General features: G+C 41.3%; 1 protein-coding gene across 2 annotated transcripts in view; it reads right to left on the reverse strand.

The window, feature by feature from the left end:
• THADA (THADA armadillo repeat containing) overlaps window positions 1-26,873 on the reverse strand; it is a 292,405-nt gene that overhangs the window by 45,662 nt on the left and 219,870 nt on the right. For both annotated transcript variants that reach the window (XM_019748640.2, XM_074331930.1), the window contains exons 31-35: window positions 22,023-22,117; window positions 4,329-4,708; window positions 3,918-4,036; window positions 3,496-3,568; window positions 551-704 (exon numbers count right to left, since the gene is read on the reverse strand). In XM_019748640.2, coding sequence (XP_019604199.2) covers window positions 551-704; window positions 3,496-3,568; window positions 3,918-4,036; window positions 4,329-4,708; window positions 22,023-22,117 — 821 coding nt within the window. The remainder of the gene's footprint in view (window positions 1-550; window positions 705-3,495; window positions 3,569-3,917; window positions 4,037-4,328; window positions 4,709-22,022; window positions 22,118-26,873) is intronic.

Genomic DNA, 26,873 nt, shown 5'->3' on the forward strand with positions numbered 1-26,873 from the left:
TTTCTAACCAAGCTCATTGTAACAGGATTCCTGGAAGAGGTGACAGTTAGGCTGAGTTTTGAAAGACAAACAGAAGTCAGTGAAGCAGCAGTGTGTTTATAAAACTGTTCCCTACTGATGACGCACAGGGCCCATGTTGGGGAGTGGCAGCCGCCGAGGAGGAAGGGGCAGGCCAGGCACAGAACAGGAAAAGCCTTATAAGCCATGTTAAAGGGTGTTTTGATTTTATCCTGAAGGCAAGGGGAACCCACTCAAAGGCTGGAGTGAAACGATCATATCTGTATTTCAGAAGGGCCACAAAGGCATTTGGTAGCATAAGGGGAAGAGGAGAATGGTGTGGGGGACAAGACAGAAACAAAAGAGGCCACTGAAGAGGCTGTTGGTGAAAAATGATTGGAGTAGGAACTAAGAGGGTGGGAATATATTTAAACGATGTAAAGGTATAGTGCACATTGTCATTTTCCACCTTCCCGTCTTTTTAAATTGGAGGATCTAATCATGCTTTTTGCACATTGGGTACAATGGACATCCCCCCACTCAGGGCACTTACCAAGAATGGGGTGGGGGTTGGTGAGGAAAAATGGTGTGGTGCTGGTGAGGACTTCAGCAGCCGCCAGCCTGGACTCTGTGGGAAGATGATCTCCACAGGATGAGACGACCAACTGAACCCACTGCTTCAGCTTGGGGGTTACTGAGTCCCTGGTCTGAAAACACAAAATGTACAGCAGCTCAAAAGATGCCATCATGGGCTGATGTGGAATTAGAGATGAGCTACATACCCTAAAATAGACCGGCAAATTAGGTCTTGTCACAGTGGGAAGAAAGGTTTTTAATTGTTTTTCCATCCCAACTTGGGAGAAATAAACAAGCCCAGGGAAGAAAATCTGACTTGTCTTTCAGTAATATGGAGTCACTATAACTAGCAAGCAAGTTCCTTGGATCTTTTTTGATGCAAATCAGGTGATCAGAATATTGGCATATTTGATAGCTTCAGTAAAGACACATCTTTTGGGGAAAGACAATGGCAGCAAATAATACTTGTTGCCCCCAATAATCAGGTATTCCTTTCTATCTTTAATAACAGAATCTCAGATTGTTGGCTAGGAATGTGGGCATCCAGCTAAAGACTACATTTCCCAGATTCCCCTGAACTTGGGAGTAACACATGTGATTAAGTTCTGACTAATGGGATGTCATTGGAAGTTTAACTGTGTACTTTCAGGTCACACCTTAGGAAACAGGTGTGACCTTCACTTCCTGTTTTTTTTACTGTTTCTCCTTCCTCCTAGCTGAATAAGGACAAGATGATGCGAGCTGGAACAACCATCTGGGCCCATAAGGTGGAAGCCATGTTGAGGACAGCAGAACAACAAGGCAGAAGGGCCTGGGACCCAACACTGTCAACCCACCCTATCTGCTTTGGACTGCTTCTACCTGGTTTAAGCCACTGTATTTATGATTTTCTGTTACAACATTTAAAGCAGCATCCTAAACTAACATTACTGTTTAAACAAAGCTCTATTTTTTTTTATAGTAACAGCTTCATTGAGATATAATTCACATACCATATAGTTCACCCATTTAAAGTACATACACAATTCAATGGTTTTTAGTATATTTGCACATATGTGTAATCATCACCACAATCAATTTTAAAATATTTTCATCACCAGAAAGAGAAACCTTGACACTCTTTAATTATCTTTCCCATCCTGTCATCTGTCCCTTCCCCTAGCCCTAAACCAGTCATCTACTATCTCTATGGATTTGCCGTTTCTGGGCATTTCACATAAATTGAATCAGACAATATGTGGTCTTTTGTGACTAGCTTCTTTCACTTAGCATATTTTTAAAGTTAACCATGCTGTAGGATGTATCAAGACTTCATTCCTTTTTATGGCTGAATGATATTCCATTGTATACATGTACCATATTTTGTTTACCCATTCATCAGTCGATGGGCATTTGGGTTGTTTTCTATCTTTTAAATCCTGGTTTTTCACTTTTTCTAGAAAGGGAATTACTGTTCTAAATGTACTTTACTTCTACTATCGACTAAGACTCTATAAATGTTCAAAATGAGACTCTGGCTCCTCTGGTTATCTATGGGCATCTGTGGAACTAAACTGATGAGCATCTTAGACCTTGAGGAAGATTCTGACTCCCAACTCACAAGAGAAATCCAGGTCTTCCTGGGAACTTCTTTCATGTGTTTCTCTGCAGTTCTGCTAATTTTTCTCTCTCTGGAAAACTCCCAATTTTCATCACATATCACTTAATTCAAGTACCAAGCAGTGCCATTAAGATGTACATGACAACTGGTTAAAAATGGCTTTAGAAGAGAATGGTATCTTTTGGCAGACTTCTAGGCTGCCCTGTGACTACTTGCTTAGACTTGTTCTTTTTTCCCCCTATGCTGTAATTTTTTAAAGCAAATCCTCCCCCTTCCTTCAAACCTCCTTCTCTCTCCCAACATACAACTGACTTTTTTTTTGGCTTTTCGTATCTCCTAGTGACCACCTGGCTTTGGCCCCCTAGCCTGCCTTTGAATGACAGACCCGAGGAAACTGTTTCTGCTTACTTAATTCTCACCCTCTGGTTTACTCTCTGCCGGGCTCCAGGTTCTCTGCATTGAACAATCTGCTCTGTGAGGTCTTCCTCAGCTTCCCAAACATTCTCTCCTTTCTATGGATTCCAACGGCTTCCTCCCAACTAGGATATTTAATGCACGAGCAAACACTCCTCTTCTCTCATTAGACTGTCCCTCCAATCTCTACTCATCTTTGTATGTCCAGTGCTGCTTTATTGGAAGGAGTCAGGATCTGCAGTGTTCTGTCACCAGTCACAGTGCGGTGATGTGTAAACAAAGCCTTCAGGTAATGTTACTGCAGTATTGACGGCCATCTACTTAAAATAATTCTGTGGTGGTGGCACCTTTCTCATATGCCCCTACGTACGCATGTATTTGGCTTAAGGCTTCTTCCCATGAAGCTCTTTTGATTACGTTAGTTCCACCTCATCCCCCAAGAACATGAAGACAAGTGGGGAACATCTGGGCCTCCATGCAGAGCCATCTGGGCCAAGTTCTGGGGGAATAGTCAAGCCTCAGTGATGTATTTTCATACATAGTTGACTAGGATGCAATCCTAGTGACTTGCAATCCTTGGAATTGACTTGTTCACTCCCTCTTTAAATAAAGAGTCAAGCTAGAAAAATAAGAAAAAAATAAAGGATCGGTGTGTGTGCGTGCGTGTGTGTGTGTGTGTATGTGTGTGTATGTTGGTGGGAAGGAGGTTGTGTGATACTCATAGACTCCAATCCAATGTGTCCAGAACAAGAGAAATGTCAAAGGTGGTACTCAGATGAAAAATCAACATGAACAGTATTTTTGTAGAAGCCACACACACAATGCCACAGTGATTGTGCCTACTGACCCCTTCTAGGTAAAGAAGAGCCCCAAAACCTAGACCCCAGAACTGGCAGCATCAGCCTTACCTCGTCACACATCCCCATGTGGTGGGCAATCACTTTGGAGGCAAGCCTCAGAGCTGCACTTTGAATTTCAGACCTAGAAAAAGTAAGCCAAAAAAACATCCCCCAAATAAAATCAAATATATTTTACACATATATATATGGTTTTTGCAGCTAGTCGGAAATCCATGTGGATGTGAATGCTGGAAATCTCTACCTCACGGCTATACAAACACGTCCAGAAGTAATTACCTTGTTGTTATTAATATGAAAATCTAACATCATTCTATTGCTTGAGCTTAGAACACACTCACGCCTAGGCTGAGATTTAGACAGAAACACAGGGCCTGAGTCCTTAGGCCAGGACTGTGCTCAAGTTCATTACATAACTGACAGATGGGACCATACGTCATACAGGGTTTGCACAGGGAGCGTTGGGGGCAAACCTTTCATTGGAAGCAATATCCATCGTCCAGTTCAAGAACTCCTTTGGGGTTAGATGGATACAGCATTCCGTCTGGGGAAGCCACTCACTGGGGTCCATGCAATGGAGAATCTTCAGTATCTGTGTGAGCCAGATCCATGGACAAAAAAACAAAAAAACAAAACTCACGAAAAAGTTTTCAGAAGCAAAATAATCACTATTATCATCAAACACTTCGCTTAGTTCCCATCTATGCATAAAGCCAAGCCAAGCCAAGCACCATACAGACTCCTGGCCCACTGCATGCTGAATCTCCTTCCGATGGCTCCTGGGAAAGCCAAACCCAATCCTGCCTTCATGATCTTATCACTCTGGAGGGTTGGCCAAAGAGTGTGGGAGTGGAAGGGGACAGTCAGTATACCAGAGACTTTACCTTGCAGAAGCATTCTGGGTGATTTTCCTTCATCGCCAATATCAAGAACGTCCCTCCCATATTCCACAGCAAGGGTGGCAGTTCCTTCTCTCCTAATCCAGAGGTTGCTGCCGAAAACCTTTCCAACAGGGCTTCCAGGGTCAGCAGGCGCACTTCAGGGAAGGAAGAGTCTAACAGCTGAGAGAAGGAGATGGGAACATCCCTTGCCTGCTCTCTGGAAAGGGCTGGCACTGCCCACAGTGCGGCAATGGCTAGCTTGGTGATACTCTGGAGGTACTGGGGCAGGCCTGGCACTGTGAAGCCATAGGGGAATCCCGTCATCAGTTCTGATCCTGAGATGAGCTGTCTGATTTCCTCCCAGAAGCCAAGATGATCCAGAACTAAAAATCAAAAAATCAAAAGTATCACTTTATTTCAAGTTCCACAGAAGCTCATGGGAGAACACAAGGCTCTGGACATACTGGGTGGGACTATCAGATGTCTCTCCTGAGTACATGTCACACAAATGATATAATAAGTGACTTCTCACGAAGCTTCCGATTTCTGATGCAAAAGCAATTTCTATGTAAGTAATCTATAATTGTTTCCCTACGGGAACAAGAGACATTTCTATCAGCTGTGCTCCTGGCACCCCTTCCCAACATTCAGTACATATGAACTCAGTGACCTCTTGAATCACCAAGCCTCAAAGTTGAACAGGATAAAGGACATTTAGTCCAAACTTCTTTTAGGGGCCCCGATCCCCTCTACAGCACGTCTTCTCAGGGGGTCCTGGTTGATCCCTACAGTGACTTAGAGCTTACACGACAGACTATTCCATTGTTAGTAGAGCTACTGTCCTAATTCTGCAGTTTGAGGTTCCCAATGAGTCTTTTAGGCATTTGAATACAGTTACTATGCCCCCTCTGTCTTCTGTAGATGAAACCCGATTTCCTTCAACTATTCCCCATATGATGGGGTTCACCTTCTCCCACTATTCTAGCTGCCTTCCTTTGGACATGCTTCACCTCTTAAGGTATGGCCTCAGAAAATGGAACACGACCCTTCCATGTGGTCTGACCAGCAGGACTATTACTATCCCTGTTCTGAGAGTAGGTAACTGGAGTTGCATTGCACGGCTGACTCATGTGGAGCATCAAGTCAACTGAAACCACAGCCTTTCTTTTTGTTTGCATGGTCTGCTGATGGTGGTGAGTCATCTACTTCCAGCTTGTACTCAGTACTTAGATCTAGACTTGTTTTCCTTGTTTGTTTGTTTTAAACCCAAGTATATCCTTGTTAAATTTTATCTCCCTGTTAAGTTTTATGGTTTGCTTTTTAGATTGCCAAGATCTTTTTGTATTCTCAATGCTGATCAAAAACACTTAGTGCCTGCTTACTATATTCGGGGGAGGGGGGATGGTGGGTTGGGGGGAGGAGGAAGAGGAGGAGGAGGAGAAGAAGAAGAAGAAGACCCTTGAGGAGTTTATAGTCGGTTTGAGAAAGAGAATTAAATAGGTAATTCCAATATAGCGGTGTAAATGACCATCTGAGTCTTAAGGGGGAGAGAGAGGAGAATGGGTTGGAACCACCAAAGGCAGAGCGAAGGTTAAAGGCATGAAGCGCGATGGACCATGTGGGCAACTACAGGCAGTCTGATATCACAACAGCACAGAATTTGAGTTGGGGAAGGGCAGGCGATAAGGCCAGAGAAGTATTGTGGCCGGGACACGGAGAACCTCCCAGTCCATGGGAAGGCGCTTGGACATTCTTCTGTAGGCAAGGGAATGCCACTGAGGGGTTATGTTAAGCAACAAAGTCAGGTGAACATGTTCGCTGAAGTGTTCTTATTGCTGAAAGGGTATTAGAGGTAGGGAGACCACTTAAAAGACGACTGCAGTAGTCTAGGAGAGAAATGATGAGAGCCTAAAGGAAGGAAGGGATAGGGAGGAGACAGGTGTGAGGAGCATTGGAGGAATAAAACTGGCAGCGCTGGGGGACTGACTGGTCCCCCATTCTTCAATGCTATGAACAATTACTTTTAGAATGGACACTTATTGAGTATTATTATAAGCACTTCAACATGTATTAACTCATTTGATGAAGTAGGCACTATTATTATTCCCGTTTTACAGAGGAGGAAACAGAGAAGTTACTTGCTCCAGGTCACAGAGAAACGAGCCGGTAAAAAGAATATAAAAGCCGTAAGAATGACCAAAATGAATGCAATGGACACTTATCTGCTATTGGAAGAAGTAAAAAAAAGGGCTTTCAGGAGGGCTTTAAGACTTAGATGATCACTTACACTACTATATTGGAATTACCTATTTATTTCTCTTTCTCAAAATTTAAGAAGGGCTCTGAAGGCTGCCCAGAGATGCCGGACTGGGAGAGGAAAGGGCAGATGCTCCAGGGGGAGTTTGGAGAGAGTAGACAAAGAGAGAGCTGTGAATAGGTTCGCCGAATTAAAGTGTCAACAGAGGAGCAGCAGGAAAGGTTAGGGCAGAGCCACAAACTAGGAAATTATCAAATGACACTCATTGAGGCACTTTCTCCAAACTGCTGCTTAGACAAAATATTCTCTATCGGGCAGGAGGACCCAAAGAAATGTCCTAAAGCAGAGTTTCTCAAACTTGAGTATCTGAATTACCTGGAGGGTTTGTTAAACCCCAGACTGCTGCCTGGGTCTCACCCCCAACGTTTCTGATTCAGGAGATCTGGGGTGGGGGCTGAGAACCTGCATCTCTAACCAGCTCACAGGGGATGCTGCTGCTGCTGGGCCAGGAACTTTGAAAACCACTCTTCACAGGTGACAGTTCTTAGCCAGATGTCATGAAAACCACACAAGCCCAAATCCCAGTCTCAGAGATTCTGATTGGTTTCAAGGTGGGCGCAGACATTTGTAGGCTGAAGAAGCCAACAGGTAATTCTGCTGTGTACCCCAGCTGAGATCTGACTCTCATAGCGTTTCTGGATGGGGAGGTAGGGTTGCAGTTCCAAGCAGAGCACAGCTGATTCCAGTACCCACCGTGGTGAAAAACTAGGAAATTCACCACACTCCATTTTCCCTTACAAATGAAAACACCAAAGTCAGCAGGAATTCAAAAGAACGAATGAAAAAGCTATAAAAGCCCCTGGCAGGCCTTCGACACTGGCTCATGTGCAGGTTCAGTTCTAGGACTAGGATGTAGCCGAGAATCAGAAAGATCAGGCTCCGTTCTCAGGAAGTCCCCATTAGGTGGGGGACCACTGAACACCCTCTCCCTAATACCCAGAGTGAGGGGGTCTCTAGGTGGAATAGGTAGGAATTAGAAATCCCCACTACTTTAAGGAGGGCGCAGCCCACAGTGGCCCATGCGGGGATTGAACTGGCAACCTTGGTGTTATTAGCACTGCGCTCTAACCAACTGAGTTAACTGGCCACCCCACCCACTACTTTAACATAAACGGTTGCAGTTCCCGGGTCTTGCTGCACAACAGAAAATATTTTGTCTAAGCAGCAGTTTGGATAAAGTGCCTTCCATGAATGTCAAAAAAGATGTATTGCTTTCCTCAGCCCAGGAAGTACGTTAAATTCATCTGGAGAGCTTTAGAAAAACACTTATGTCAGGGGACACTTGACCGCATCTCTGGGGCGAGCCTGGTTTTAAAGTGACTCAGGTGAATCTAGTGTGCAGCTGGGTTGACAGTTACTGTTTCACCAGCTCTGCACCCCACAGCAGGTTGACTTCACCAAACGGTTTTCACCACCAGGATTTCGCAACCTGACGAAGCCCTGTTTTGTGTCCTGCCTTACCAAATGCATCTCACAGTCTAGATCAACACGGGGTACTTATTTCTGTTTCTATGAGTGCTTGCTGTCTGCAGGACACAAAAAACTGAAGTTAGTTCTTTGATGGGGTTCTTCAGTCTGAGATTTAGCAACCCTCTTCTCTAAAAGATAACCTTTCTATTTGCAATTTCAATTTTGTTCGCTTTGGGTTTCTTTCTATATTTCTTGGAAAGCCAAGTGTCCCAGTGAAAGAATCAAGTCCCCGTTTTAATGGCACCGTCTTATTTTTCACAAATTAGATGATTTTTGCCAGCTCTTATTAATTGGAGTTTTTACCAGCCATCCTTGTTTGGAAAGTCTTTGGATTTTTCCTATCACTACAGTCATTTTAGTCACCCAAGTATGTGTGATGGAGTCTAAATATCCAATTTGATTTCATTCTTGAAATTAACTTGCTTTCTTCTTTAGAGCAAGCATATTTCTAGTCTTCTAACAAATGGCTTGATGGCTGGATTCAACTGGAAGGACAGTACTTCCTGCTGTGCAATATGCTGGTTCAGTGGAGAAATGATTCCCAAGTTGGGAATTCAAGGACCAATAAAATGTCAAAAACAATGTGGCGGACTGGTATAAGTTGCCAACTTTTTATTTTGTAAAGATGTTAAAAACCTATGATCTATTATCATTTCCTGAAAGAAAGGCTCTCTTAACACCAAAAAAAAAAAAAAAAAAAAAACCCCACAAAAAAACAAAATAACAACAACAAAAAAAGTAAATTCTTAGTGTCATCAAAAGGACAATTCTTTAAAGAAATTTGGCTTTAAGAAAAATTTGTTATGTCATTTTGCTATGGTTTTACTGTGAAAACATCACTAGGAACCAGCATTAGGGAACTGCAGCTTTGGAGAAGTTAATGAGAATTTCCTGAGGTTGATATGTTTGTTTGGATAGTATGATTACCCTGAACAGACATTTCCTAGGGAGAAACTGAAGGGACTTTGCTGAGTGCCTCAGGACCATGACGGTGTGAGGAAGCAGTGGCCCATTCACATGGTCCCCTCTGATCATCTCAGATGTGTTCTTTTAGCAGCTCTTGGTTCTCTGGGAAGTTGCACATTTTAGTGTTACGCGTGCAACCTGAACAGTGGTTGCTAAATTAACTGGATTTCAAAGCTGCCACTCCCTAACCAACCAAGGTAGGGCGCTACCATCAACCGGGCTGCTGAAAGAGGATTTAAAAGCAGCACATACCTTGAGCAGGGACAGCGTCATATTTCCAGTTTTATTATTTAGGGAAGTCTGTCTCCTCCCGAGAGAAGGCACGTAGCCCCAAAGGGCAGGCCTGTGGGTCATTCCTCTTTGATTTTCTAAGCTACTCATATGGGTTTGTTAAAATTTCTTTTCAAAATATCAACATAATCTTAAAGGATACATGTTAATCTAAATAGCTTTAATGAGGGCATTCTGGAAAAAAAAAAGTGGATGATATCATTACCACATAATTATGGATACAGCTGAGTTTCACCAGAAGAGCATTTAATCCAGGTGAATTTAACTCTAAGTACCCAGCAAAGAGTGAGAAAGTGAGAGACTGGAAAATAATGAAAAGACAGAGGGGAGCTTCACCTGGCATTTCAATCACTGAGCATATTCCCAGAAGGGTGGTTGTGCTCATACCTGAGGCCAGTGTTTCTCAAAGTTTAGCATGTGCACCTCCAGAGTTCCGGATTCAGGAGATCTCGGAGCAGGTCCCGAAGAAATCACCTTTCCAACAAATTCCAGGTGATGCTGATGTAGCTGATCCAGGGGACCACACTTTGAGAACTGTGACCTCAGACCATCTGAGATCATCCATGCCTCTCACAGTGTAAGCATCTTGCCATGCTGAATGCGTGTAATTCTAGTGTGACGGGCCTGGTTTGTGTGGGCCATGGCCCGTCATCATAGGTCAACCCCTCCATCTACTGCTCCAAGAGCTCCTGAATGTTACGTAGTTCTTGGCCTTCCCAGTTATGTCACGAGGCAAAATAGCCTGTTTTTGTGCTGAACTGGCCAAAAGAAAAGGGGCAAGAGGGAATGAGTGGACAGATCCAAAGAGACAGCATTTTCTTGGCCTCAGCAGAGATGGCTATGGGAGAAGCAAAAGTCAGTCATCACAGCAAACTTGTAAGCAGTTATCGGTACTCACGAAGGGGGAAGGATCCGCCTGAGGATTGAAAAGGCCAACCAAACAAAAAAACATGGTTTCACTGTTACGGAGTAAGTCACTTATTGGGGATACTGTGTAAAGGGCAATACTGATTGTACCACGATGGTGGTCACTTGCCACTGAGGCTCAGGAGAAGGTTCTTTATTCTGACTGACTTTGCTTCTCCCTCTGCCTCGAATGAATGAATAAATGAACAAAGTTCTCTTTCATAGACTGTAAAGGTTCTGAATTCTCTGATACCACCAAGTCAAGAAAAATTTGCAAATGTAATTGTTCTGACGTTTCCTCCCCTCTCTCTCCCAGAATCTCTACCCTCCTTAAAAGAGTAGGGGGTGAGAAAATATGAAGCAGATTTCACTTTTAATGCATAGTGAGGTGGTCAACAGCTTTTTCTATTTCAAAGAATTGTAGCACTGGTCAGAGAGATCTGTAATCTGATCCAACAAAAGTTCTTATCTGAAACAGTTGATCAACTGGTTCTAAAAATAATCACAGATGATAATTTGTACACTCTGTGAATGTTAATGTCCTGTTATGCAATTTCTCAGTAAAAAATTATATTTGGCAAAAAAAGGAAACCATAGGAACTACAACAACAACAACAAAATCAACTGATTTAATAAATCTTGGCTTCTCCTTATCGAAGGGAAATTCCATTCTTCTATTTAATCTTCTGCCCCTCCCAGTAAACTGTAATCCTGACCCTAGGGGCCCCTCCAGTCACAAACATGTCGAATGACGTGCTGGAAGGCCCCGAAGACTAACTTGGTCTCTAGAAGCACTCGGAGCTGGTTGTTTATTTCTTGCCTACTTTTGTTCCCAGGTCTCTGAAGCCCTTCATGCCCTGCTTACACAGGTGTGACTCCCAACACACACCCCTTTGAAACACATTCTCTGCTTCCCTTGCTCCCAGCATATTCTCAAAGGCATGTGTTTTTAAGCACATAATTCCTTTTCTGCTGCTGAGCAAGGAGGAAGAGGAGGATGAGCTTCTCAGAAAACAATATGAAGACTATCTTGTCAACCCATAAAATAAAAACACAATTCTTTCAGAGAGCTCATCAGGCACTGGATGGAACCAACAGCTTTTACCTCTTGCTTCCACCCACCATCCCATTCTGCCTCTGCCCAAACAGGGAGGAAACTGGGAAATACTTGTGGATAAACACATGACAACCCAAAGACATGAACCTAAAATTTCTTCTAAGCATGTACTGCTTCTGGTTCTTTGTCAGTGAACTGCCTCTAAGGACAAGATAGGGAAATCAGAAATTTCCTTATCATCACTGTGGGGACAGAGCCAGGAGTGCAGTTTCCAGGCTCTCGGCTTCACGTGGAAAGGTGCTGGCTCAGATAGTAAATGGCCATCAACTGTGATTGGATGGCCATCAGCTGTGGCTAGTTGGCTGTTAGCTATAACCAGTGAGCCACTGGCCACTAATATAACTGCCGTGGCTACGCTAGCAGAAAGTGGGGGCTAGCAAGAAGATGGTGGCTGGCAAGCGCGGATTGCACGGCGGAGTCGAGGGGAGTCGGTCGGTTGGCAGAAAAGTGGACAGCAGGTCGCACATCGTGTGAATCCAGCCTCCAGTGAGACTACAGTGGTGTGACTCCCCTACCTATGGCTCCGTGGGTGTTCCTTTTGGTCTCACCATATCCTGTGTTCTTGTGTGGGGAGCGGGAGCTGAGACCCCGCAAGACACCCTGCGTGACAATCACAGTTTGGACATCCCTGTTTAATTTAACTAACCTTATCCCCACAAAGGACCTGGGGCTTCTCTTCCACCCATAGGCAATGAGACACAGTGTGAAACCAATTTGAGAGGAGGTAGATGGCTGGGAAGTGTCCTTTAAAGAACTGGGGCTTACCTCTGTTATCTCACCTGTGATAAGAGAGGCTAGAGCCACCTATCTCAGTCCCTTACCAGCACTACAGTTGACAGTTCTGGGAGAAACAGATGCTAAGATTGAAGAGGTCCCTGGGACCACTGCACTGCAGACCACCACCTGTAGGAATGATGCTGCAGAGTGCAGGTCACAGCTGGCAAATACAACAGAATCTGGGCGGGTTGGGAATGCTTTTTAATGTGAAGTCCAGCCCCAACAGGGAGGGAAGAGTTCAGTAAGTTCTGCCAGATGAGCAATGGTGGTGAACCTGGGAGTAAGTGTGCCTGGCCGTGGGACCAGCAGAAGCTCTGTCTCCTCCTCTGGATGTGATGAACATTCATTTCTTTGTTCTTGTGATCAATTTTACCTCCTGAGAGCTGCTTTTCTTTCAGTGTTGGATTTTCCTTTTCTTGTAACATGACTTTTCAAGGAGTTTCCACTACTTTTTCCATGTGACCTTCTCCCCAATCCTCTGACAGTATTATTTTCATTTCACAGTTGAGAAACCAAGAGGTTTCTTTATTTTTATTTTATTAAATTTACTGGGGTGACAATGGTTAGTAAAATTACATAGGTTTCAAGTGTACAATTCTATAATATATCATCTATATATCACAATGTGTGTTCACCACCCAGAGTCAGTTCTCCTTCCATCACCATATATTTGACCCCCTTTACCCTCATCTACCATCCCCCCTCCTACCCTCTGGTAAACACTAAACTCTTGTCTGCGTCTATGAGTTTTTGTTTCTTTGTCTTGTTCCTTTGTTGCTTTCAGTTTTATATCCCACATATCAGTGAAGTCATATGGTTCTCCACGTTTTCTGTCTGGCTAATTTCCCTTAGCATAATAATGTCAAGATCCATCTATGTTGTTGCAAATGGCACTATTTCAGCTAAATTTGCACTAACTAAAGGCTCCTCTTTAGGTTGGCTCCACCAAGACAAAGCTTAAAAGCAAGTCTTGGCAGAACTGTGATCTGAATATCTAAGGACATAATATTATAATGGCAGTACTCCTCAAATTGACCTACAGATTTAACATAATATCTATCAAAATCCTAGCTGGTATTTCTTTTCTTTTTTCAGAAATTGACAAGCCGACTCTAAAATTTGTATAAAATGAAAGAGACCCAGCCACAACATTCTTGAAAAAGAAGAACAAAGTTGGAGGACTCACATATCCTGACTTCAAAAGTTATTATAAAGCAATAATAATCAAGACAGTGTGGTCCTGGCATAAAGACAGACATATAGATCAGTGGAATAGAATTTAGAATTTAGAAATAAATCTATGTATTTATGGTCAAGGACTTTTTGACCAGGGTGCCAAAACAATTCAGTGGGGAAAGGATAAGTCTTTTCAACAAATGGAAACTACCTCACACCAAACACAAAAATTAACTCAAAATGGATCAAAACCTAAATATTAACAGATAAAAGTATAAAACTTGTAAGAAGAAAACATGGGTACAAATCTTGGTGACCTTGGATTAGGCAATGGTTTCTTAGCTATAATATCAGAAGCACAAACAGCAAAACATAAAAATAGATAAATTGGAATTCATCCAAATAAAAACTTCCATACATCAACGAACATTATCAAGAAAGTGGAATGACAACCTACAGAATGGGAGAAAATATTTGCACATTGTATATCTGATAAGGGATTAATATCCAGAATATATAAGCAACTCTTATAACTCAAGAATAAAAAGACAAACCACCCAATTTAAAAATGGATAAAGGATCTGAATAGACATTTCTCTAAAGAAGATGTACAAATGGCCAATTAGCACTAGAAAAGATGCTCAACATAATTAGTTTTTGGGGAAATGTAAATCAAAAGCACAACCAAACACTACTTTATACCTATTAAGGTAACTAAAAGAAATAAAAAAGATGGACAATAAGTGCTGTCAAGGATGTGGAGAAATCGGAAACCTCACAAGTTTCTGGTGGGCATGTAAAATGGTGCAGTCTGTTTGGAAACAGTTTGTCAATTCCTCAAAAAGTTAAACTTAGAGATGGCATATGTGCCAGCAATTCTATTCCAAAGTAAATACACAAGAGAATTGAAAACATATGTCCCCACAAAGAATTGTCCATGAATCGTCATAGCTTCATTATTCATAAAAGCCAAAAAAAGTGGCAACTACCCAAATGTCCATCAACTGATGAATGAATCAACAAAATGTGGTATATCTATATAACAGAATGTTATTCAGCCATAAAAAAGAACAGACTGTTGATTCATTCTACAACATGGATGAACCTTGAAAACACTATGATAAATGAAAGATTCCAGACACAAGAGGCCACATGTTGTATGATTCCATTCATATGAAATGTCTAGAAAAAGCTTTCAAAAACAACTTGCTTAATAACTACTTTAATTGACATGGGCCACTAGTTTCAGACCATCTGTGTGGAGGTGGGCTGGAGTGCGGCAAGATAGGAACACATAGAAAACCTGAAATCAAAGGTGCTCTGAAAGCCCAGTTGCTCATTTGAACAGTATTTCACTCTTGGGGTGGAAATGCAGGTAAGGAGGTTTCATGACATGGTTTTGTGACAGATCCAGACACTCAGCCCAACTCCCACACTATTATGAAAGAGGCTCTTAATTTTGGTGATGGAAATGGGCAGTGGACCAGGAGCCAGAGAAGTTTGACTATTTCACTAACCAGCTGTGTGACCTTGGGCAAGTCACCGAATTGCTACAGTTTCCACTCTACCTATTGATTAAATGGTCTCTGAACTTCAAAATTCTAAGGATTGTGGGCCTAGGTACTCAGCAGCAGGTTGGAATTAATGAGGGATAAGCACTACATGAACCTCGCAATCTAATAAGACATCCTGCATTAATTTGACTTCCAAAAGGCAGCTAGGAATCATCTGCTCATCTTAGGGGCCCACTGTTCCCTGGGAAAGACACTTTTGGCAAAAGTGACGGTTCAGATGACAGTTCAGTGTTTTGGTGAAAAGCAACTGATTTATTGACAACAAAGTGTGCTTTTTTTCCTTGAAATTTCATAGCTGCAGGCCCAGAAATACAAAGTCCCCAGAAGACTCCAAAAATATGTTCTCAATTCCCTTTTATCTCCCACTCAGAGCTGAGAGAACAGCACCAACTGTGTCATATTAAACACATCTGCATCCAACATCGATAAAAGTGCATGACCGAGGGAACAGATAAGAATTGTTTTCAATTTGTTCAGATGGGATTGGTTAAATTTAACCTAATTAGACCAAACAATCAAAGCAGGTGTTTGTAAGTTGCCAATGTGTTCATTCTCTGTAATTGTTTGGCTGTATTTCCCAGGAACTTAGGTAAAGGAAGTTAATATGTCATAAAAATCATTGACCTTACTTTATTCATGTCACACATATATTATTCATGTTCTAGGCACTACAAATACAAGGCATTGTTGAATAGTCCTCACAGGTTTTACCACTTAACCATCATCAACATCCAAGCTGGCCTCTGGGAGGGCTTCCATTACCTAACTTCCATTATATAAATACAAGCAGTAATAAATGAGAGTCTGTCTTCTAATCTTACACCGATCTACAAAGCACACTGACTTGGCATTTAGACTATTTAGGAATTCTGCCTTCATGCTTACAAGCTGGTCACTTTTAAGGCATTTAGAAGAAAAATAATAACAATAATAAAAGTTACATTCCAGTTAAAACAAAATGTTTATTGCACTTGGCAAAATGATGAGATCCGAACTATAAATCCCAACTAACAAAGAAACCACAAGATGCAGTCACCAGCAGCCTGGTATTGGGCAGTGTTTCACGCAGTGGCCGTAGGTCCACTTTCCAAAGGAAAAAGGGCAGGTGACTGCCCGGGAGCTGTCAAGCTTTCTCTTTCTAGTAACTGCTCCAGTCCTGGGTACACTCTCATGTTACTACACACACCCTTAGGATGGGAGACAGAAACACAGGCAAGAAAGTCCCCAGCAAAGCATGTATTCTGGAAGCTCCTATAAAGGGGATCCCTCTCTGAGGCCTGGGGGTTCTGAAGGAAGGGCAGAAGCCTGGGAAGTTGAATAAACAAAGAGGGTTCTAGGGTACCTCTCTCTGAGACAGTGAGTGGTTTTCCTGACTCTGCCCAATTGTGCTGTGGGGCTATGGTGTAGATGGCTGGAGAACTCAGGCTCTGCTATCTTACTACACACATGACATGAGGTAGTTCTCGCTGTACCTCAGTTTCCTCATGTCTAAAATGAAGGACCACTAGTACCTCCTTCATGAATGCATGTAAAATGCTTGGCAGAGTTAAGTGCTCAATAAATGTTGGTTATGATCATTGTGGTCCCTACAAGGAAGATGACATTGAAAATGTTTCCTGAAAATGAGAGTATGATGGGCATTCGATAGACATTTCAGGAGTAGGGAAACACTTACATGATGTGGAACAGGATGGACAAATCCTTCTCCACTTAAAACATTTCTAAGAAATTATTATTATGTCATTTCTTTACTTCTTTGGGATTAACTAACCCTCCTCAAGATTTACATTTCAATATAGTATCCATACATGTAATTAGAAAGAACCAGGTTGTACAAAATTAGTGAAACAGAGACTAGGAAAGGAAAACCCCTCATAAACCCACCAACGGAACTTAAGTTGAAAGTCAGAAAGTGCAAATAGGTAAGAGATTTGTTTAAATACTTCGTAAAAGAAAATGTTCAATTCAATAGTTGTGAAAAAAACACAAATTTAAGAGGTCTGGGCATAAAAGAGAAATAGAAAGTCCAGCTCTCAGAATAAAGAGGGTAAATATTTAGTCAAGTCTCAGATAGCATTTCAGTAAACAGATATTTCAATGGAAAATTTCCAACCTGAGAGAAAATAATTAAAATGAGAACGAAAGCTCTCCATTTCCATGTCTCTGCCCAGGCCTGTGACAACCTGAGTTCTTGTGGCAGTTAGGCTTTTCCTTCCTCATTCCCCTAACTCCAACCGGAGACTATAATTTTCTTTCCTGCAGGAAACTGATATATACTAATGATGACAGCTGGATTCAGAAGAGGAAAAAGAATACAGGGGACAGAGAGTCCTTGTGGGTTTAAATCACTTTAAAACTCAAAACAAAACCCCCAGATCTGGAATTTTTAAAACCTAGTTAATGGCTGAGAAAACCTCAAATGATTGGGAAGCACTAAGATAAAAGTTTGAATTACAAAAAAACACATCATTATCTTAAGCTTTTCTAATCATCTTCTCTGCCTTTCTCCTTCACTGTTTTTCTCCTTGTTTATGCCCCCAGCCCTTCAATGTGGTTCTAAGACATTTCAGAGGTAGGAATAGCCTTCCAAGGTCACTTACAGAATAGCATTTGAGAAGAGATGGACAGATCTTCCTCCATCCAAAAAAGTTTCCCTGAAATTGATGTTACTTCATTTCTCTGGGAACAATTAATCTCCTTCAAGATTCATATTTAGATATGTTTACTCTTGAAATACATATACATACACACATATGAATAAAACAGAATTATGTTGTGTAAAATGGAAAATAATAATAAGAAACCCCCCTATAACCACACCATTCTATTTATTTATTTATTTTAAGGAGGGCGCGGCTCACAGTAGCCCATGCGGGGATCGAACCGGCAACCTTGGTGTTATTAGCGCCACACACCATCCTAAAATAACTACTTATAGCATTATCCTGGTCCACCACTCCCCATCCCCCACCTTTTAAACCCCCAGTACTGATTTTCACAACGCCTGGACAAATCTCCTTGACATTCTGTGAATGAATTTTCAGTTCCATCGTTCTTTTTCAGTGACAACAGGAACTTAGCTCCATGTCGGTCCTAAGAATCCTGCATGGATGCAGGCACAGAAAGAAATGTCACCTTGTCTGAGCACCACACGGGCCCACTCTCTGTCTCCTTTGGAGCCCACTCCAATAATCTCCTTTGTCTCCAGGGTTGAGTCCAAACTCCTCAGACTTTGGCCTATGAGGCCCTCCATGATTGAATTCCTGGCTCCCCAGCCTCACTTCTAGTCACACCTGCCTGGCCTTGAACCCAAGACTCTGTCACGCTGTCCTAGCTCTCTGAAGGTTGTTCTGACTTGTGCCTCTGTGGCTTTGGCTGTGCTCCTTTCTCTGTCTATAATGCCCACCTCCACCTTGCCCATCTGGTGAATCTCTGCTCATCCTCAAAACTCTGCTCAACCACTTCCTCTGCTATGAAGCCTTTCCTGCCCTCCCAAGTAGAAATGACTTTTTAGTGCCTTAAATGTATTTCATATACACTTCCTTTATAGCATCTGTAATCCTGTATTGCACCTACTTATAAGCCCAAGACATATTCATGTGTATCTCCAGATAGAGGTGTTCAATGTGTCTGATGCTAGCATGTCATGTCTGATGAATGAACAATAACAAAAAATGATTCCTTTCTGGATCAGTCAGGGGGACAGGCGCATCCCCCGTCAAGTGGTTTCCAAAGTGGATTCCTGACACTCTTGTCAGGTATGCTGTGCTGCAGTGTTTTCCTAAGAAAGCAGGCATTTCTTTTTTCCTGAAGATATTTAAAAATATGAGAATTATGAATGTAAGGGGTAGAGCATAATTCTTCTGGGCTGCAGGGGATTAGAGTAGATGCATGGTTTCCAACTAATGATAATGATAGTGACGATAATAATACTAATATTAATGGGAGCTTATATTTTGAGCCCTTATTCAGTGCCATGCAAAGCATATTCTTTTTTTTTTTTTTTTTTTTTGGGGATCAAACCATTTTATTGAGAACCTCCGGGGGAGGGTCGAAGGGCTGGAAGGACGATGAGATCCGAAGTCTTCGGTTGGCCCGGATCTCTCAAGCTTTACGGCCGCCAAAAGCACAAAGCATATTCTTTACATGGGGCTTTACATGTATTAGTTGACAACCATTCTAAGATACAGATCCTATTATTAACCCTATTTACAATTAAGAAAAGGTGTCTCAAAAAGGTTAAGTGACTGGCCAGAGGTCACAGAGCTAGTAAATGGCAGACCTGGGAAGCAAACCCGGGGATCTGGCTTCAGAGCCTGTTTGGTATACTCCTTACTCTGAGCTTTGTAAGCCAATAACAGAGGTAGATCTACACATATTTATAAACATAGACCCAAGATAAACACATCTTATTTGAATTCAGACATGAATTTACATCGGTTGATACATGAATTTAAATAAAACTTATATCTTGATGACAACTGTTTCTATTCTAAAAACTGAGGAAAACTCTGCATTTTAATCAGTTAATAACAAACCCAGTTAAGGAGGGCCTGCTATGTGCTTAGCTGGGGGACAAAGAATCTAAAGCATGATCCATTTTTTCAAGGTACAGACAAGGTAAAACTACAATACCATGACGTTATTTTGAAATCATATTGAAAGCTACACATCTAAGTAAGTGATCACCTTCCTTGGTGATATAGCTATTGCTCAAACTGCCTTTGGAAATAATTTATCAAATACGTAAGAATAGTTTTCATTAGTTTAAGCTCACAGTTTATTTTTATCCTAAACAGTGCTATCCATCTTAATCACCATTGTATTTGGCATTTGGTTAGTTCTAAAATCTAATTCATCTTCAAAGGAGGAAAATTTGTTACCACTATTTGTGTGGATGTATCATATGAATACATTCATTCATACAGATAGACATAGATGCATATATATACACATATAGCCTGTGGTTTATGAGGGCAATTCCCAAAGGACCGGACAAAATCAGTACAATAGGAATATAATCTGTACCATATATGTAATTTTCATTTTCTAGTAGTCACATTTTTTAAAGTAAAAAGAAATAAGTGAAGCTAATTTTAATAATACATTTATTTAATCTAGTATATAAAAATATGATCATTCTGACATGTAATCAATATAAAACCTTGAGAAATTTTACTTTTTTTTTCATGCTAAGTCTTTGAAAGCTGGTGTGCATTTTATTCTTACAGAACATTTCAATGTGGAATAGCCAAATCTTAATTGTTCAAGAGCCACATGTCACTCGTGGCTGCCATACTGGACAGTGCAAAATAAAATATTTAGAGCAACGACGGTTATACTAGCGTAAAAGTGTCCCATCCTCCTCATAGTATGCTGCAAAGTAATGACTTTAAGAGGAATAGTACATCGATGCAATTGAAATACCGTTGGGTAATAAATGATAACTTTTGATCCCATTTAATTGGGGGTGTAAACTATAAATAACGTAAGAGTTTGGAGGAAAGGATGATTCAAAATGGCCAAAGTCATCGTCATGGAGGAGTCAGTAAAGGACAGGCAGCTGGAGAAGAGCAGAGGGTATTTTATAACATTCAAGGGTTAATGCTTCCAGATAAGCAAAAATGGCACTAATAAGCCAAGAAAAACTTAGTTCAAATAAACTAATGAGTACCATCAACTGCACAACTCTGATAGGATCCCACTGATGGGACTTGTGAATAGTGAGCAACTCTTTCCTGGCCAAGGCCCTTTAGACCCTCAGCAGAGAGGTATTATAAAGCTGTATGGAATGTGGAACCGAAATACAAAAATAGTGGAAACCCGTAACAGCTTACATCTGGTAACATGTGATTTATAATCTCTGGACCCCAGTGAGCTCAAGTGCAAAGTAAAGTGGATACAACCCTGAGGTCTCTTATAGGTAGGGTGACCTGTAATTTATTGTGCAAACCTGGACACTTTCAAAAGTAAAAGGGAGTACTATTAATAATTATGCTGAGACAAGAGGCATAAACTAGGACTGTTTTACAGCTATAAAACTATATGATCCTATTCTACCAAACGGATACAACAGCTACCCCTATGCAGGGATGCAGAGCTGATGAAAGTCCAGGCATGTTCTTATTACCTCTGCATGGCCACAGGGGCTTCGTGGGCTAATATGCATTGATCCGGGTGAGGCCGTTTCGCACCTCCCCCTCAAAGTATCTTAAATTGGTTTGAATTTGGGAACAGGGTTCCATATGGGCAGAGCTGAGCTCTGACAGCCTGAATATATTTACTGAAGACAACAAATCATTGACAGACTAAATTTAACAGAGGAAAGACCTGGCCTGCTTGTACTCAGAATCTGACTTTGTAATTGTAGCCTCCTTTAGACAGGCCTAATCAATTAGAAGAGGCTGATTTTAACCAGTTGTAGGCTCATTACCCTGCATTCCAGTTTGTGTTGACGAAAATCAGTTTCAGTCTGTGGCCTGGAACTCATGTACAGCACTTCCTGCGGCCTCTTATATAAACACATCAAAAAAATTTTTTATTTGGAGTTGCCCTTCTCCCTTTTAAGAAAACCACTTTGTGAATCACGATTAAAATAGAACAGTTGCATGTGGATCTGGGGCCCATACCAGGAAACATATATGACCAAGGAACACATATAAAGGGAGAGCTTAAGACAGCGAGGAGTGGATTTGAGACAGTCTCAAATATCCAGGCTCCAGCATTAAATGAGTCTAGTTCAGTTATCTCCACAGAATAGAACAGAAAAAACTCAGTTATTGAAAATAACGACCTTTCAAAGAAAATTCATGAAACAGGAAAGAGCCAAGGTCTTAGAAACACAGAGGATATCTGAGTAGACTCCACACTCTTCCCTGAACGACCAAACAGAAAATAAACAGGAAACTTCCAACCAAACAAGGACAAGATTCCTTGAGAAGCCTCTCTGAGAGAACCACATATATAGCACTATGTTTAATTTTGATGTGTGGTTAGTCTTAACAAAAGTAGGTGGGGAAGTGTGTGGTAGAGCCACTCAAAACCCCACCTACATTTCAAAAACCTGTAATCACTCCAAAATATGATATAACTATGAATCATACCTGGCTGGTTGCCTTTTGTGGGTTTGTCAAGGCAGCGAGTCAACAGGAAGAGAATATCAATATATACAGCTCTGGTCACCAAACATGGATTTTGCCTAGAAAGGGAAAGAACAGAAAATAAATGGATCTTTTCTCTCCCTGAGGCCTGGGTCACAGAAAAGATAAAATGGGTATTTTCTACCAGGCATGTCATGAGGCTTAGGGAGTTACAGCAAATGCTTTTAAAACAGATAATCACCAATGGTGAGAACACAGTAAATCAAGTGAGAAAATGAAGTCCTACAGCACGTGGTGAAGGCCAGGGCTAAGAGTGTACAAAACAGAAAAATTTCTACACCCTGGCTCCAAATAAAATAAACTGAAACAAACAAAAACCAATATCCTATCCCAGTTATTTGAAAATCAGGAGACAATTTAGAGGGAGGACTATATTCTATTATTTTCTTCTTAAGTGAACAAATTTAGGGGGAATATCATCGGTCATGAGCATCACCGATTTAGCATTTTGCAGAAGGAGATCTGCATTCACAGATGACAAACCATACCTGTGGACTTAAAGTAACACACACACACAAAACAAACACACAAAAGCATTAACAAATACTGGAGCAGACATTCCTTTCCTAATAAATGGAATTTTTTCTTCTCTCAATAAATGGAGTATGTTCATTTTACTCTTTGACCCACATGCTGGAAAAAGTTAGTGGGCTTGCAATTAGGAGTCTAGATAAAAAAGAAAGAATGAAGACTTTCTTTTGAGAACAGCACTGAAAGTCCCTCGCTCTGAGCCTCAGTTCATCCTGACCATGCAAAGAGCCTAACCCTCCTTGGAGTACTAATAATTCAGCACAAGTAGTAAAAACAGTAGGGACAGATCTGGGTTTGAATCCTGGCTTTGCCATTGATTATCTCTGTGGCCTGAATCAGAATTCTGACCTATACAGAGGGAACCCCAATCACCTCTGTGAGTTACTGTGAGCACTCAGTGTGGCACAGCAAACGAGGACCACCCATCTCGGTGCCTGGCCATGGCAGAGGCTCCCTAAGTGTTCATTCCCTGCCCTTCTCTGCCTCCAGCATAAGATGAGGGAATGGCACAGTGTTCTGGCTAGTGGATTTGCATTTACATGATACCTAAACCCGTCCTTCTCATTCCCTGTAAGTGAACAGTTTACCATTTCCCTGGAGTTTATTCCCAGTCTATCCTGAATGGCACACATCCAAGGCTAGCATGTTCTAGCATGAAAAGCAAATCAGACACTTTTAATTTAAAATAAAACAAAACTGTCTTGTTTCAAGGTTCTCTGTTGCTGACCTGTCCCACTCACTGGCTTCACCTACAGTATCTGCTTGCTCCCTGGCTCCCACCTTGCTGTAACTCCTACTCTATATGCATACCTCATGTTTGGCCTAATTTCATACCTGCACCTGGTTATCTTTTAAAAATTAGTTTTTAAAAATAGGTAACACATGCATATGGCATAAGAATAATTCAAACAGTACACTGTACAAGAGGGCATGCAGTGAAAATTAAGTTCCTTTTCCATGCCCCTACCTATAGTCTGTTCCCTGAGGCAACCATTATTCCTACTTTCTAGTATATCCTTCCAGGCACATTCTATTCATTTATAAGCATCTATCTACGCTACCCACTTGTTTCTTTTTACACACACTAGTGGTTTACTATATATAGTAAGTCCTAACTTAACATCGTCAATAGGTTCTGCAACTTTAAGTGAAAGGACAAATAAGGAAACGAATTTGACCACAGGCTAATTGACATAAACATCTCATCAACATTATAATGAAATGATGTTAAACAACATTATCTGAGGACTTGCTGTACTAAGTTCTGAGCATTACGTTGTTTTCACCAATATACTTTGGATATCAGTCTATTAAAAACAGAGAGATTTGTCCTCTGTTTTTAATAGACTGATATCCAAACTATTTCATTTCATGGATGTAAACTGTTTCATTTCATGGATGTACCAATCCCCTATTGAAAGAATTCAGATTAAGACACTTTGCTGAAAGCAATGCTGTATTAAATATGTATGCACATCGGTTTTGTGCATATAAATGAGTACTCAGAGAGAATTTCCTAGAAGCTGAATAAAGCTTCCGGAATCAAGACATTTGCACATTTAAAATGTTGGTTGCTTTTTACAAGAGGCTCTCCAAAGAGACTGTACCAATTTCACCAACAGTGTGTAAGAATTCCAGTTTCCCCACAATCTGGCAAACACAGTGCATTATTAAACTCTTGATTTCTGCCAAAATGATAAATGAAAAATAATGTCTCATTGTTTTAAATTACAATTATTTTATTATAGGTGAGGTTGAACAATACTTCATATGCTTTTCAAAAAAGATACCTGAATTTCCTTTCTGTAAACTGTATTCAAATCCCACGTCCATTATGTTATTAGTCTTTTTCTTATTGATTTGTAGGAACTCTTTGTATATTAAGGAAATCTGTCCTTTTTCATGTGTTACAAATATGTTTTTGCAGTTTATATTTGTCTTTTAACTTTATTTATAATTTTATTTTGCAATTCAAAAATGTTTAGTTTTATGCAGTCAAATATATTAATTTTTTATTTATGTCCCCTGGGTTTTATGTCACACTAACCCTTCTCCAAGATTTTATACATATATGTAAATTTTTCACCATAGTTTCTTCTAGGACTTTACAGTTCTTTTTTTTTTTTTTAAGTAATTGCGGTTTTTGCAATTATTCTTAACCTTTTATTTTATTTATTTATTTTTTTTAAGGAGGGCACAGCTCATAGTGGCCCATGTGGGGATCGAGCTGGCAACCTTGATGTTACTAGCTCTAACCAACTGAGCTAACTGGCCAGCCCCCATTTTTGTTGTTGTTATTTAAAACTTTCATCTATTTGAAAAATTTCCCTCCAATCTTGCCCCTATCTTTTGTCTCTATCCAGTTTTCCCTAGGTCTCTCAATCATAACTTCCTGTCTAAGCTCTTCTACTCACTATGAAAAGCCCACAGTCTATGAAAACTTCTTCAATGATATTTGTTTACAATTCTAGCATTTCCACTGTTTAACAGGTTGCACTTCTTCTTGCCAAAGAAAAGGTCACTCAAGAAAGAAAGTGAGAAAACCCACTGATGGTTAATGAATCATCAGATATTTAGCACAGGGCTGAGTAAATGGCCTGCAGATAGTAGATGGAATAGCTCCTGAGCTTTGAGTTAGGTGCTAGGAGGAAATACACAGGAGATGATTTGTGGTCTTAGAGAATGTCGTCTAGTTATCTAGGGGACAAAAATAAAGTCAAACTTTGGGACAGGAATTAAGGAGTTAAGAAAAAGAATATGTTTGGGTAGACTGGAGAAATATAAAGGGTAAATGAAGATGTAATTACACCTGAGCCGTGAAAAATGGGAAGAATTTAGACAAAGTTGACAAGGAAGGGCAATAGAGGTGGGAAGGAATTAGTCCATCTTGTCTAGGGACCTGGGGAGACCAGATTGAGAAGATAAGAGAATGTATTGGAAAGGTAGGAACAAGAGCAAGGCAAACCAGGCTTTCAGGAGATGGGATACTCTGTGCTAACTGGGTGCTTCTTGGTGTAAAAACGTACTGCCTGCTCCCATGTGACCTCATAGAGTAGCTTCTCATGCTGGATATTTTTCTGTTGGTGGAACCATAAGGGGAAGTTTTAGGGGAACTGGCTTGATTTTCAAGTCTGATGAGGAGCCTAGTTTCCATGAGATTTTTAGCTAAGTTAATACATATTTTTAAAATTTCTAAATGAATGTAGGAAAGGTTGGCAATCTGGGAAGCCCCCAGCCAGGCTGAAGTGCTCTGCTTCTTCTCTTGACCTGGTACAGGCTGGAGACCCTGCTCTCCTCGTGGAACACTTCAGGGACCACTCTGACCGCCCCCGTAACTGTGACGCTCTAGGCCAAGTCTTAGGTAGTCAACGACATCATGGGAGGCTCCCTTAAATGCTGCTGCTTTCGATTCCAGGAAAAAGAGAGGATCTGGATCACAGACAAGTCCCTCCATGGCTTCTCCTCCGAGACTGAGTCAGAGAGAAATTCTGGCATGCAGCCCACCGTTCATGGCTCCACCCGTGAGCACGCCACAGACACAGCCACAGCCATATAACATCCCTGTCTGGACTCAGAGTTGGGCTGCACTCTGAACTGGCTTCTAAGTCAGGAAAATAGTTTTTTTTCTCTTTCTTTTTTTCTCTCACTATTACTTGGTGTTTGTTCTGACTTGGAAATGGTACACTGTGAGTTCAGGGTGAGCCAGAGGTTTGTTCTCAGTCTGTCAAGCCACTTTGATGATGGGAATAGAATCCTGGGAAGAGCAAGCCAGCTGGACAGGAAACCAAGCCACAGGGTTTTGGTGGGCTCGGGGCTTTTTCCTACCCCCAGATGGAAAAACCCTGGCATGGGCCATGGTGTAATGAAGATTTAGAGTGTTTGAAAAAATCTGAAGTGGTCAGGGTCTAACAGATGGGCTGAAAACAGCATAACAGTGGCTTTAGAAGGAGTAGCAGGAATCAGGTACTAGGAGGACTAAGTGTACACATATAAAATGAAACAAAGGACTTGTTAAGAATCTTGCTTTCTCTCACCTTTTTAAATCATTTGTCCCTTGACAAATATCTGCCCAAGAACCTGATTAATACGTTTTTGCCTTGGGAAATCTCTGAACTTCATTAAACCTCCTGCCCTCTCTCCTGGAAATTGGGGGGAGGCAGAGGCAGGGCAGAGAGAGTAGAGCTTCCCAGACACGTCCACAATGGCCCTAGTGTCTAGAGGACAGCAGGAGCTCTTGGGAAATCTGTGATAAATTATTCACTT

Source organism: Rhinolophus sinicus, linkage group LG05, assembly GCF_036562045.2.
Source record: "Rhinolophus sinicus isolate RSC01 linkage group LG05, ASM3656204v1, whole genome shotgun sequence".
Classification (NCBI taxonomy): domain Eukaryota; kingdom Metazoa; phylum Chordata; class Mammalia; order Chiroptera; family Rhinolophidae; genus Rhinolophus; species Rhinolophus sinicus.